The following is a 14679-nucleotide window of genomic DNA, read 5'->3' on the forward strand; positions in this document are numbered from 1 at the left end:
TCTATCTAAAAAAAAATCAATTGTCACGAACTATAGATAAAATGATATGCATGTGATTTGTGTAGCATATCTCATAAGGTATATTATCAACTGTAGCTACAATATTATAACATGATATAAAACATATAAAACAAATATAACATATATATATATATATATTATCAAATGCTTTTATTATCAAATGCTTTTAACCCTAAACATTGGCAAAAAACAACATATTTAAAGTATACTATGGTTTTTTTTAGAAGACGAAGCTGGGGTTGCATCACAAAATTAACATCTGCAAATAACATATGGGATTTTAGAAAAATATGTAGCTTGGATTAGTGAATCGATATTCATTTTGGGGTTTAAATGTTTCATCGTTTAAGCATTCTTGACTTAGTCTGAAATTCTATTATGGCAGATGATGCATTTGGACAACCTCACTGTAGCGACATAGCAGTAAAACTGTTCATGAAACTTTGTATATTCGCATTTAATGTAGGATATCGATATGTTTAAATGGTGTCTATAATTAGGTGAACGATCGACATTGACGATAGAACTTTTAAAATTATGTTTTCATGGGATATGAATATGGAATGAATTCTTTTATTGTCTACAATATTATTGCGACACTAGACAATATATGTTATGTATAGATTAGTAAAATAAGTACGGTATTTATATAGATTTATCTTTTAATCTTCAAATTATATTCATATTCATTGATTCTTATTGATAAAAAATTTAACTAAAATCCCACGTAAAATCGTAAATAGATGTAACAAAGAAATATTATCTTAAAAAATATATATGTTGTATATCACTGAATAAAGTAAGTTATATATTTATTCTCAAAAGTTAGAATGATTATATTTGAGTTCAAAAATTTCTCTTGATAAGAAATATTTTAAATTAAAATCTAGCGCGTGCGCGGATACAAATTTTAGTTTTCTATAAAAGAAACAAAAATTAAATGTAAAATAAAATTAGGTTTTATGGACGTCTTGTATATTTAAGCCCAATGGGCCAATATCATTTTAAGAATCAGTCGGTCAAAAAGAATGGGAGAGAGATCCATCGTCTTCTCCAATTTATCATCTTTCGTCTCCTTCTTCTTCGACCTTCGTCTTCACTTTCGTCTTCCAGTACAAGTTGTGTAGTCAATGGCTCGAAATCGGGTATAACTTGGTCGATTCTTTTACTTTCTTAACATTTCAAACTTCGTAAATTTTGACTAAGGTTTCTTCAGAAATCAATTCATGAATAATTTCATGTTATCTGTTTGTTTCCATTGATGTTATTATTATTATTTTGTTTTCCGCTTAGTTCCATTCATGTTTTTTTCTGGTATTGCTAGTTTACTTGACTTTGATTTCGTTTTATGCATTTTGTACCTTGACAATTACCATTTAAACATTTGCCTAGTGTTCTTCTTGTTTACTGTAGATATCTCGTTTATTCATTATATGAACTGCTCTTGAAGTGATCTCTTGGGTTTGATTTGAATATTCTTATTCGGGAATTATACTGATTCCATGTGTTCTTCGAAGCAGGAAGGGTTAGTTTTGTTGATCGATGTTGGTCCAGCGATGCATAGTGTTCTCCCTGATGTTGAAAAGGCATGTTCTTTGCTACTTCAAAAGAAGGTATTGGATATATTTCTTCTTTTCTTCTCAGTTTCAGCCTTCTTCTTTTCGATTTTTCATATTTGTTTTTGGTCTTTGTTTTGGTTGCAGTTGATTTACAACAAGTATGATGAAGTTGGAATTGTTGTATTTGGAACTGAAGGTCTCTCTCTGTTTCTTCTTCTTCTTCTTACTGGTATAATCTTTTTATCCACAAGTTGTATTATCCATGCTCTTTTCTTTCCTGAGGCATGTAGTTTGATACCTCAAATGTTTGATTTTGAGTAGTGAATTAGTTATCTATGCTCTTTAGTAGCAGAATGGTTGATATGGCTCTTTCTAGGCTTATAATTGACGACTTTGAAAATAATGTTTCATGTGACCTCTGCAGAAACCGGAAACGAGCTTGCTAGGGAAATAGGTGGATATGAGCATGTTACAGTTTTAAGGAATATTAGAGTTGTTGATGAAGTCGTGGCTGAGCATGTAAAGCAGCTCCCTCGAGGAACCGTAGCTGGCGACTGTATCCTGCTTGCTAGTTTACTGCTAAATTTGCTGTTTTGCCGTTTTCATTTCGGTTATTTTCATTGGTTCTTTGACTGGCTTTAGTTCTTGATGCTGTGATTGTTGAGATGGATATGCTTATAAAGATGTATAGTGCTGGGCAAAAGGGGAAAAAGCGGATGTGTCTCATCACGAATGCTGCTTGTCCTACCAAAGATCCATTTGAAGGGACTAAAGATGATCAAGTCAGCACTATCGCTACGAAAATGGCTGCAGAGGGTATAAAGATGGAAAGCATTGTCATGAGGTCCAATTTAATTGGTGATGCTCATGAGAAAGTGATTGAGGAGAATGATCATTTGTTGAATTTGTTCTCCAGCAACGCCATTGCAAAAACAGTGAATGTTGAGAGTCCACTCTCACTGCTAGGTTCCTTAAAGACAAGAAGGGTTGCTCCAGTTACTTTGTTCAGGGGTGACCTTGAAATTAACCCAACAATGAAGATTAAGGTAACGTTTTTTGTTGTTGTTTCTTTTGCTTGTTGACTTGTTGTGCAGTGTTTATAGATATCATCCAACTTGCTGTTCTTTGGTCTTATTCAGTACTCAAGTTCATTCAAGTTTATATAATTGTTCATGAATTTCTCTGAGAATAAGAATCTGAATTTGTAGGTGTGGGTTTATAAGAAAGTGGCTGAGGAGAGACTCTCCACTCTACAATTGTATTCTGACAAAGCGCCTCCAACTGACAAGTTTGCGAAACATGAAGTGAAAATTGATTATGATTACAAAGTTACTGCAGAATCTACTCAGGTTATTGCTCCAGAAGAAAGGGTCAAGGGCTTTCGCTATGGACCTCAAGTTATTCCTATATCACCAGATGAGATAGAAACACTCAAGTTTAAAACTGACAAAGGCATGAAGCTTCTGGGATTTACTGAGGCATCAAACATACTGCGGTAAGCATAACACATATATCTGTGTTTGCCTGTAAACTCTTAATTGTTCAAAGTTTGAGAGAAAGTTGTTTTATGTTTTTATCCGCATGTCAATGAAGACATTATTACATGAAAGACGTGAATATAGTTGTTCCTGACCCGAGCAAAGAAAAATCTGTTCTTGCCGTCTCAGCCATTGCAAGAGAAATGAAGGAAACAAACAAGGTAGCAATTGTACGTTGTGTCTGGAGAAATGGACAAGACAATGTGGTTGTTGGCGTCCTGACTCCAAATGTTTCTGAAAGAGAAGACACCGTAAGTTTAATAGTTTTCACTGCTCAGAGGAATACTTCTATTTGAATCTGACTATTTTAATGATCATGGTTACCTTTTTTGCAGCCTGATTCATTTTACTTTAATGTGCTACCTTTCGCCGAGGATGTCCGCGAGTTTCCATTTCCTTCTTTCAACAAACTTCCCTCATCATGGAAGCCAGATGAACAACAGCAAGCAGTAGCAGATAATTTGGTTAAGATGCTTGACCTTGCACCTTCTGCTAAAGAGGAAGTACTACTGCCTGATCTTACTCCTAACCCGGTTTTGCAGGTAATTCTAGTTTTGTTATGCTTTTGACTATGCATAATTGTTGCAGTTAAATTTTTTCACCTCATATTGATGAAATATTTTATCAGCGTTTTTATGAATACCTTGAGCTGAAATCAAAATCAACGGATGCTGCTTTACCTCCAATGGATGAAACATTCAAGAGAATTATGGAGCAGGATCCTGAACTCTCTTCCAACAATAAATCCATAATGGATGCCTTTCGTGGAAGTTTTGAAGTCAAGGAGAATCCGAAGGTGTGTGTTTTCCTGAATCATCAACTTTCAGAAAGGAGCTTGAGTGTTCTCATTCTTATTTCTTTAACATGGCTTTCATTGCAGTTGAAGAAGGCTTCTAAGAGATTGTTACGGGATAAACCATCGGGTTCAGATGATGAAGACAATCGCATGATTACTTATGATGCCAATAAGCACAAAATTGATATAGTCGGAGATGCAAACCCAATCCAAGATTTTGAAGCCATGATATCCCGCAGAGATAACCATGATTGGGCCATTAAAGCAATAACACAAATGAAAAAACGAATAGTGAAGCTCGTCGAAAATTGTACTGATGAGGGTGACAAAGCATTGGAATGCGTACTCGCTCTTCGTAAAGGCTGCGTCTTGGAGCAGGTGTCATATCTTTTCTCTATCCCAACTTGTTTATTTGCTCTGAAAACCTTTTTCAAGTTCTGTTTTTTCATGTAGTCTTCTTTACATATGTGAGCAGGAACCAAAGCAATTCAACGAGTTCTTGAACCATCTATTCGAGTTATGCCAAGAAAGAAAACTATCGCATTTTCTCAAACATTTCACGTCAAAGAAGATCACATTGATTCCCAAATCCGAAGCGCCAGACAGGTTTTTTTTCATAGACACACAATCTTCAAATTTGGATAAATGTGTTTAATGACTAAACTGGGCTGATGAATGTTTTGTTGGTCATTTGCTTTTGAGCAGTGATGTGGTAGACGAGAACGCTGATGATTATTTCACCGTTAAACAAGAGCCAATGCTGGAGAGCTAACAAAGTCTTCACTACAACTAACACTGATCTGTTTTGTAGATTATCCAAAACGGCGCCGGTTTATCTCTGACTTTTTCCTGTTTAAAGAACTCAGGCAAATCTTTTGATATCATTAACTCAGGCAAATTTGTTTACTAGTTTATTTACTATCCATCCATAATTAGTTTCAGAAACGGAATTCTATTGAAAAATAGGAATTTTAAACTTATTTCCTTAACTAAATAGAAAAACTAATCTCAAAAACCAAAACAAATTGACAGATACGCATGAGATAGTTCATAGTTAAACCTTTATATATATTATTTGAAAAATAGTTATAATAATTTCATCTCCTATTACAATACGGATACATACAGTAAATCCTACAGTAATACATACATACCTATTACCTATATATATCTGAAGGTAAGCAAAATAAGTCGTGAGAGATCAGATCAGATACTTTATAACAGAGAAGAAAGAAGTAACGAATTAGGGTTTCGATCAAAAAGATGGAGCAAAGAGAAGAAGAGAAGAACGAAGATACGCCGAGAAAAAGACGTAAAACTTCATCGCCGTCGTTCATACCTGTCGATGTAACCTCGGAGATATTCTTACGGCTTCCTGCGAAGTCTGTCGCGAGGTTTCGTTCTGTATCGAAGCTTTGGTCATCAATCACCACCGCACCGTATTTCACCAACTCGTTCGAGACTCGACCTAATCTTTTGTTCTTCTTCAAAGAAGATAACAGGTTCTTCGTTGTCACGATCCCTCACCCTCAAAACAATCGGATTCCGAAAGAGTCTTATTCGTATTCCTCTTCTCAGATTCTTGATAGTTACTATACAACCTATCCAAAAAGTGTTTGCTTCACCATCAAAACTGAGTCTGTCCACGGTTTGATCTGCTTTCAGAGAGGGACAAAACCTATACTTTGGAACCCTACTATGAGAAACTTTTTGCCTTTACCTAAACCGGACAAGAGCTGGGAGACTTTGACAATCTTTTTAGGGTACGATCCAGTCGAAGGTAAACACAAACTTGTGTCCATGCAGTCTGATAGAGTATCTGATGAGTGTAGGGTTTTAACAGTGGAATCAGGTGAAAAATCATGGAGAACAGTCAAAAACAACTACAAACATCGCCCTTGCCGTGGCATCCGCAAAGACAATTACGGACCATGCAGATGCATCGACGGTGTTTTATACTATCGAGCTGAGATTGGTCCTAATAAGATTATAATGAGCTTTGATGTAAAATCTGAAAAGTTTCATACGATAACATTACCATGGAGAGGTGGGTTTGAGCCTACGATGATGGTATCTTATAAAGGGAAGTTAGCTTATCTTGGTTGTCATTCCTATGAGAATAGTCTTCTTATGTGGGTATTAGAGGATGCAGAGAAGAGTGAATGGTCGAGTCATAGCTTTTTACCTATTTCTCACTATGATCGTGGTGCGGAGAACAACTTCAAGCTTATAGGTACCACTAATGATGGTGAACTGATTTACGTACCGAACACGGTGTTCGAGTCTTTTGATGTTGTATATATCGATCCAGTGAGGGAGACGTTTAGAAGAGTCAAATACAAAGGAGTTGCAGATAAAGAGTTTAGACAACGCAATGGACTTGGAGCTGACAAAGCTTTCCGTGGAGTCCAATATTCACCAAATCACATTGAAACCCTCATGTCTCTGTGATTCTTTGTCTTGGGTTAATTTCTTCTTATTATGCAACTTTTGATTTTATTTGTTTTAAGTCTTTTAATTATGTATTTAGTCTTTGCAATCTAGACTTCTCTTTTAATTGAAACCCCAAGATATATCATTTTGTAAACGACTTATCTCTTTTCCACTTTTGAAGACTATGATGATCAGGACTTTGGCTATATTGTAAAGTCTTGCAAAGAATGAATTCTTCAAAACATCGGCTTTACGTAATGTAATTTGGTAACGATAGAATTCAGCCGCGTCAAGCAGGCTACTGTCCATGGTAGCGCATGGTTCACCGCACAACGAGGACGTTACCGTAACCACTATTGGAACTTGAGTCGTGGTCAGAAGAAGTTGCCATTCAACTTCGTCGTTACTCAACAATTTCACTTCCCCTACGTACACATCGAATATAATCAATGATGCATCAAACAAAGAGATATAAATTCATTAGTAGTAGTAATTTAACTCTAATATCTATATGTATTAATGTTTGAGATGGTTATTTATACCTTGACTAAAGCCACACCCACCAAGTACATGAGCATTACAACCAAACCGTACAAAACCTTTTTCTCCATTGATCGATCTTAAGTTCACCTTTCTCTCTTGTTTTCTTAGGACGTGTGTGTTGTGTAACCTGCTTGATTTGTTGTATCGTTTTATAAGCTTCAACAAGGACAATGGTTTTACAATTATTAATGCGGTATTTTAATAACATTACAAGAATATTATATTTGTAAAAGATTTAAACATGGATTTTGAAATACTCTTTTTTTATTGGAATTATTTTATACACAGTGCTTTAGAGTATAATCCTTAGACCTTCCTTCCCCATTGGCAGGTTCATACGGTAGTTTTTAGCATTTTAGATCCAAAAAAATAAGAACAAAAGAAAAAATCTAAGAACTTCCCTTAGGGCATCTGCAATGGGGAAACAGTTTTGGGTGTTCTTAGAATAAAAATATTATGAAAATAATGTAAAATCAGTAGTTTAGATCTTTTGTTAAGAAGTTGGTTATTGGAAGAACATGTTTAAGATCATAAGATTTAATAATATAATAATATTAAACATATTACAATTATAAAAACTTTAAAAAATAACATTTAAATTGCAAACTTAAAAAACTTATACTAAAATTCAAAATACAATACCAAATATTTATGAAAAAAAAAAATTTAAATAAATAAAAGAAAAAAAAACAAACAAACATATTACTTAATTTATTAAAGCACACAAACATTTTTGGAAGAGAAAGAGAAATGAAAATTATCTCGATTGAAAAAAATCTCAACCATTCTCGTCATGCCACGTAGACAAAGAACACTCCTAAAATCTGTTCTTATTTAAGACCAAAAATGTGTTCTAAACACAATGTTCAATAAATTTATCCATTTATTAGGCTAATAACAGCCCAACTGTTCTGCCATTGCAGATGGCCTTATATAGTATACCCATTTGTGATCTAAGAGCCGATACGTGTCAGCATTGTATTGGTTGAACAAAAAAATAGAAAATGGGAAAATTTGGTTGAGAGTATTTGGGCAAAATTTGGAGCAAATCAGTATTAAAATTTATCATTTTCTTCATTTATGAATTGCACTTCTATTGTAATATGTATTATTGTTTTTATTATGTTTTCTATGTTTAAAAATTAATCAAATGCAATATTTTCTATTTTTATAAAATCTTAAATGTTTACACATTTATACCACTTCTATTCTATTTACAATTTATAAATTTAAAAAACAATATTTTAAAAAATAAGAGACCCAAAATTAGAACCTACTATTAGAGGAGAAAATTTTAACTAAGAAATCATGGATTCTTAAATTCAAAACAATACACAATTAATTCATAAAATAATCAAATGTTTAACAACCCTCTTATAAGAACCCACCAATAATCTTGCCCTTTTAGAAAATTGCAAGGAATGTCACTAAATTTTAAGGAAAACTAATATTTGTGTTTATCTCCTTAAGAATCTAAACCACATCACAAACAGCTAGCCCGTCTAGCTCAGTTGGTAGAGCGCAAGGCTCTTAACCTTGTGGTCGTGGGTTCGAGCCCCACGGTGGGCGTTGTGTGTGCTTTTTGACTTTTTTTCAAACTTTCACTATTCGTCCGAATACCATTAAAAGATAAAAATGGACGTTATGATTGTAATCAATAACCTTCAGATTCTGCGAGTATAATAGTTATGCATTGGTTGGCGTCCAAAACTATATTATTTGGGAAATATATGTAAAAAAATAAATAAAATTATATAAGGTAAGCCCCGTATACATCTGATGTGATACACGAGTCTAGTGTTGGACAAGTCTGTACAGTACCAGCACAGATCTGCAGACGTTTATCATATATACACACTTAAATATTTTCTACGATATGATTACCAAAATCCTACACCAGAAAAATCTGAACAAAATGAAATGTCCTTTTTCCGCCAAAGCTGTGTTTTTCATCTCGCCCACCTGAGAACAAAAGCATGTCCATTAGATATCAGCGCAAATGCTACCACTCCCGATTTTTCGTAATGACATTCGAAAGCAAACGCTAGATGCTAAACCATGAAACTAGAGCTTGTACCAAAACAATAACTGATATTTGTGTTTTTGTTATGGTCAAGAGAATGCAAAACACCAACGTGCCATTAAACGTTAACCAGTTGCGTTTAGATACAAATTGCAGTTGGTTATAAGCTAAAAGAAATAAAGAAACAAAGCATTGTTCAAGCAAATGGAGAAGAGGAAAACGTCTTTACCGGGGAGGCCAGAAGGGGAGATTGGAAGGTGAGAGAGCTCAAAGATTCTGACAGCTTCTACGAGCTTTAACTTGAGCTTGAAGAAGGGCTTGTGCCAAAGGTTGAATATGGTGTAACTGAAGCTGGCATTTGTTGAGATGCCCCTTCAGCCCAAGAACTCTCAGACATTGGGGAATATGGCCTTGTCACTTTGTTTTTCACCATTCCCTAAAACGAATACAATAATTAAAACATAATCTTAATTTGGTTCCTTCTTTGGCATTATCATTTCTGTCGCTGTAATATCACTAATAACATGTCAATTACTAAAAGGAATGGCGTTATCGTAGTTAAAAGTGAAAAAAAGCTCTTCTCACCTTTAAAGCATCCTCCCCGTACAAGTTAATGGCTTGATCGATGGCTGAGTAAACATCAAAGGCCTGTTTGGTGTTGGGGCTGCACTTTACAACACGGACTTGTTCCTTCGAATCATATGGCTTTGCTTTCAGATAAAGAATAAGCCGCGAGGGTGGAGAGTTAGGTTGGTCTTTTTTCCCGTCAGTCAGCTCCATGGTTCCCAGATCATTCCATAGAATGTCCCACTGTATAGAACACGCATCTTTGGCCGGGATAAATTTCCTTTGACCCATTATGTTGGAGGGTTGCTAGAAACATTAAAAGTTCGCAACTGTCAAGAGTATTTCTTGGATAGATACAGAAGACAAACACTATACCAGTTAAACCTTATGCGTATATAGAGAGAAAGGAGGTATTGTCTAACTCACTTGTAGCAATATCACTCTTCTATGTGTGATCATCAGAACTTTTCCCTTTGGTAGAATGAAATGACTTTCATAGGCATCTGTTAGTGCAAACTTCCCACGTACTTTAAACAGATCAACCTGCCCCAGGAATGATCCAGATTCTGCCAACTGCAATATGACCTGCAAACACAAAATATTAGAGAATTGAATTTGCCAAAGAATAATCAGTTACAAACCAATATATTATCAGCACCAATATATCCATTCCTCATCAGCTAACTGAAAGAGAAACGACTAGTGCAAGTAATACATGTTTAAACAGATTTATGAGCAAGACTTGTACCTGTCCCTGTGCTCTGTATTCATTGTAAGGACGAAGTAAGCTATCAGCACCAACAGCTCTTGGAAGTCTCCGACGAAGCAGTTGTTCATCTGAAGTTATGGCAGCTGCTATCTTCATCCTCATGGCATTTGCACCTTCGGTGGTCTTTGACAGAAGATCCAGAACTCCGCTCACAGGTTGGGCAGCAGCACCAATGATTCCTTTCCCAAAACCAGAGACAAAGCCTTCGACACCTGAAGACTTTGCACCTTCAAGAGGCTTCGTCAATATGCCTGTGACTCCTCTAAACAGGCCTTTCGCAAAAGCTCCACCTCCTTCTCTGATAATATCGCCAAAGTCCTCAACACCTTTGTTCTCCTACCAAATGTGAAAAAGAAACATATGAGCGTGTAAATGGAGCAAATGTAACGCAAGAAAGAAAAACTGTGCAAGCCCATACTTTCGTTTAGTATCAGAAGCCATGGAAACATTTGAGTGTTAAGAGGATATTTTTCTATATTTTAGGTGAACCGATGGAAGGAAACTTGTCTTATTATGTTGTATCAACAGGAAACAGCAACATGCACAAGGAGAAAAAAACAAAGCCAGGAAGAAACCTGTCTCTGACGACTTTGTATGAATTTTTTGTCCATTGATAATGCAGCTATGCCCTGACTCATATGTCCAAGTGCGCTGCTTGCATTGCCAAGAATATCAACACCTGAAAGCAACTGAAGAGGCTGGCCAAGGAGATCTTTCTTTACGTTCCTAATAGCATTATTGATCATAGTACTTTGGCGCATGGATATGTTCTCATTAAATCTCTCACTTATGCGTACCTGTTTGAGGATAATAAGATAATTAGAAAAAGAAAAATATATGAACATTCAGCTAGGCTGGAATAAAAGTGTAGCAAGCAGTACAACTACAATTACTGACATTTCAAATTCTAAAAACTACCACACCTGCCGACTATAATTGGTGATCCTACCAAGTAAAAACAAATTGATGGACATAAACCAATTACTGAATGTTGGCCAAATGGTGCATAATGATGGTATTTAATTTTCCCTTTAGCTACAAGAAACTTGTAGTTATCCAGAGAGGTGTTGGGAAAAAAAAAACCCTGAACTATCCTCTATCAACCTATGCATTAGTAGGCCAATTTTTGTTCATTGGTATCTTAATAGGCTATTCGTGTGCTACACAAAAATCCTTATTGCTGGTTAGTTTTCCCACAAATGAATTACTCTGGAACACTTACTGGCATGTTTTCTGTATTCCCAAGAGCAGTCATCAGGGATGACCAAAATCCAAGCACTCCCCTTGGCCTTTGACTGGGGGACATGGCCATGGATACTTTAAATTTAACTTCCGAGATGTTAAGAACTCTGCATATTGGATGGTGTAACTAAAGGTAAGTCTTGTGAATGAAATATTCATTCCGTAAACAGCATATATATAAAGAAAACCCTTTACATACCCGATCTGAATGAATGGATCAACTGATACAGCCGTCGACTTTGAATCGGATAGTCTACTCAAGTTGGCTTGCTGGATCATCTCATGAATGCGCCAGATAATAGGTTCATGAATGTTTACCAGAAAGGCAGTATTTTCACGTCCCTATTACAAAGAGACATAACAATGTGAACAAAAATTTTAAATGCAATAAAAGAATTGTTTAGGTTGAAAACGGATACTGTATAAACTTACTTGGAAACCTATATACGGGTAGGCACGGAGATCGAGACCAGCATTTGATTGCAAAGTAACAGAAAACTTCAGAATGTAATCAGCTTTGTCTCCAGTTCTCTGTGGTCTGAACAGAACTGGCATTGGAGCCAATGGCAATTGGTTATCAACTTGTATTCCTTGCATCCTTAGTTTGAACCTGGAAAACAATTAGCGTTAGCTAAAGCCCAGTGTGCCTTGTTTGTATAACAGCCAACAGACTCTGATAAGCGTGAATGGCAATTCATGATCTTAGCAAATATTTTTCGTTGGAGATCTCAAGCAAATCCTTTTCTGCATCCTAGATATACTAACCCCTGAATGCATAGAGACGGCAGCCACATTCATCGAAAATCATTATGGTCATTTCAGAATAGCTGAATTGGTGTCAATCTTACATTTGTAAAATAGAGCTACTCCTAAAGAAAATGATAAACTCACCTGCTAAGTCCAGAGCCCAAGCCGGTTGAATATGCCACAAAGAGGTTTTGCACTGACATGTACAGTATTTCCTCAGGAGCATGATCGATTACAGAGATTCCAAGTTCAGCAAGCTCAACAATCACATGAAACTCAGAATCTTCCGAAGCTAAAAGATGAGACTGCTGAGACTCATTTCCAGATAATTCTGACAGAGATGATGCTGGAAGTCTTCTGCTTATGCTTGAAGTAGGCTCAATTGCTGGCATCCAGTCACTGATCCTGACAATATTCCTTTTGTCCTCCTTTAAAATAGTAACTCGTATGGGTCTGGTAGGTCCATTTTCACTTCGTGGTGGATGATCACCTATCTTATCAATATCGTATTTTTCTGATTTAGAAGGATCGTTTCCATCAACAAGGAGTTCAAATAGATGTCGTCTACCAAGATCTTCCCAATAAAACGAAGCAGCCGCGTTAGGAGGAACAAATTGCCAAGACTCGTTGACACCATCCACTTGGCGATAGCGAATAGGAAGAAACATGGAACGGTTCTCGATCCTAGGAGAGTTGATTCACATTTTAGAGGATACAAAACATAGTCAGATATAGTAGTGAAAAGACAATATTATACGAGAGAGTATACACTTTTGGAATCAGCATAAATGAATTCATGCAATTTTTTCCTCGGACAAGTTTCCAGTTTTCGGAGGAACACATGTGGCAGCAATTTTATTAATCATAAGTGCAAAAATGATCTACCAGTTGAAAAAATTACCATCTACATAAATCCTAGCAAAGACAGTACAGTGACATCAGACAAAAGATATCATCTGGCAGATAATTGAAGCATGTATGTTTTACCTGTAAGGGCCAGAGATAGAGTTAGGTCTGAAAATAACTTCATAACGTGAGTTCTTTGTCCCGCTTCTGACTTGTACTCTTAGCTGCAATTGATCAGTCCCATCTTCTCTTGAAACAGGGACACGCATTATGCCTTCGCTAAAGACACTGAATGGCGTGCTCCATCTATATCCCTTCACTCGTAACTACAAATGTACATCGCGTAAGCTTATTAATCATCACTAAAAAAAGTTACAGAATATAAAGGTATTTCACATACTTTCAGCAACTCAAGCCGGGTGGAAGACTGCCATCCAAAGAGTTTCGGAGGATCAGAAGGATTAATCCATTCTTCTGTCTGACAATCGCACTGTTGAATACAGATGCTCATGCCCACCCTGTTGATGAATAAGGTGTGTGGCTGGAGATGAATAACCTGAGAAAAAAAAAAAATATATATATATATATATATATAGTCATTTAATGGTAAATTCGTCAACTGAGCGTCAGAAAATACCAAGTTTAACTAGATATTCTAACCCAGACAAAAAGCTAAACGCAAGGTTACAAGTAAGCATTGATCTGCCTCTAAATCATCTAGATATAATATAGCACGAATTTCTAATACATAGCAACGCTATGTATACTTTTCACAGAAACAGGAGAGATTAAGCGGAGGCTAAATAGTATTGTATGTCAAGCTAATCCGTAGAGGACTCCACAGACAAATAGCATAAATTAACACCAACAAGAACACTATGCAAGAGCACACATTTGATCTCAGACAGTTAAAATGTACATAAATGTGATAGAACAATAAGAAAATTGAAATCTCAAGACAGTGATATCTAACCTTTGTTCTGTCAGATGTCATATTTAATACTGCTGAGAGCATGTAGTATGAGGCGTCTTTGCAGAATGCCTTTACATCTATGCGTTCCTGGAACAGAAGTTGTGGTTAATAAATGAGAGATTAGGAGGGAAATCTTTCATATACAAATGAGTCAGAAATTGTTTAAGAAATAAAACACAGCCATTAGTTTTAAGTAAGTCATTTCTGCTTTAGCTAGTCACCTTCTTCTCAAGCTCAAGAAGAGAAATTCCAGTACTGTAAATATCAGAATCCCGAGCTGCAATAGCAATACCAATTCGCGGGGAAACATAAGAATCCTTCTGAGACGGAAACAGCACAACGCCACTCCGGCCAGCAGATTCTTGTGGAGAAAGCATACTAGGCATTGGACTAGTATCCTCAATAACCTCAAGCACTCGGACATTTTTCTTTTGTTGTCTCCTCTCCATCGAAAAAACTGGATTTTTCTTAAAAGATTTGGAAGCCCTAGATAGACAGGGAGAGCCAGCTTCCACATTTTCTGAAGGTTCAATCTCCACTACTCTATAGCCTAGAGGAAGATACGAATCATTTGCAATCCAGTATGGGACAAAGAACCTTATAGTCTTTGGTGCAGCCCCTG

General features: G+C 36.1%; 3 protein-coding genes and 1 non-coding gene across 4 annotated transcripts in view; 3 read left to right on the top strand and 1 right to left on the bottom strand.

Moving 5' to 3' along the window:
• Positions 1053-4832, top strand: LOC104777718 (ATP-dependent DNA helicase 2 subunit KU80). The gene is made up of 12 exons (XM_010502015.2): positions 1053-1166; positions 1542-1634; positions 1725-1776; positions 2005-2136; positions 2223-2626; positions 2789-3075; positions 3174-3369; positions 3454-3660; positions 3747-3914; positions 3999-4292; positions 4390-4520; positions 4620-4832. The coding sequence occupies exons 1-12, from the start codon at positions 1152-1154 to the stop codon at positions 4684-4686; spliced, it is 2046 nt and encodes a 681-aa protein (XP_010500317.1). The 5' UTR covers positions 1053-1151; the 3' UTR covers positions 4687-4832.
• LOC104779206 (F-box protein At1g48060-like) lies at positions 5050-6365 on the top strand. The gene has a single exon (XM_010503582.1). The coding sequence runs from the start codon at positions 5178-5180 to the stop codon at positions 6363-6365; it is 1188 nt and encodes a 395-aa protein (XP_010501884.1). The 5' UTR covers positions 5050-5177.
• On the top strand, positions 8387-8459 carry TRNAK-CUU. Its single transcript has one exon. It is a non-coding gene; the product is annotated as a tRNA-Lys (tRNA).
• The window catches only part of LOC104777719, a 32846-nt gene continuing 26788 nt past the window's right edge, over positions 8622-14679 (bottom strand). The window contains exons 51-64 of the mRNA XM_010502016.2: positions 14279-14676; positions 14058-14144; positions 13485-13640; positions 13226-13410; positions 12383-12922; positions 11924-12101; positions 11691-11833; positions 11472-11598; positions 10825-11046; positions 10229-10585; positions 9907-10065; positions 9499-9786; positions 9143-9349; positions 8622-8852 (exon numbers count right to left, since the gene is read on the bottom strand). Coding sequence (XP_010500318.2) covers positions 9209-9349; positions 9499-9786; positions 9907-10065; positions 10229-10585; positions 10825-11046; positions 11472-11598; positions 11691-11833; positions 11924-12101; positions 12383-12922; positions 13226-13410; positions 13485-13640; positions 14058-14144; positions 14279-14676 — 2981 coding nt within the window. The 3' untranslated portion in view covers positions 8622-8852; positions 9143-9208. The remainder of the gene's footprint in view (positions 8853-9142; positions 9350-9498; positions 9787-9906; positions 10066-10228; positions 10586-10824; positions 11047-11471; positions 11599-11690; positions 11834-11923; positions 12102-12382; positions 12923-13225; positions 13411-13484; positions 13641-14057; positions 14145-14278; positions 14677-14679) is intronic.

This window comes from Camelina sativa, chromosome 3 (assembly GCF_000633955.1).
Source record: "Camelina sativa cultivar DH55 chromosome 3, Cs, whole genome shotgun sequence".
NCBI lineage: Eukaryota > Viridiplantae > Streptophyta > Magnoliopsida > Brassicales > Brassicaceae > Camelina > Camelina sativa.

Coding starts and splice junctions, on each gene's coding strand:
- LOC104777718 (XM_010502015.2), top strand. Junction 2,137..2,222: donor AGGAACCGTAGCTGGCGACT/GTATCCTGCTTG, acceptor GACTGGCTTTAG/TTCTTGATGCTGTGATTGTT. Junction 3,915..3,998: donor AAGTCAAGGAGAATCCGAAG/GTGTGTGTTTTC, acceptor CTTTCATTGCAG/TTGAAGAAGGCTTCTAAGAG.
- LOC104779206 (XM_010503582.1), top strand. CDS start 5,178: ATGGAGCAAAGAGAAGAAGAGAAGAACGAAGATACGCCGAGAAAAAGA.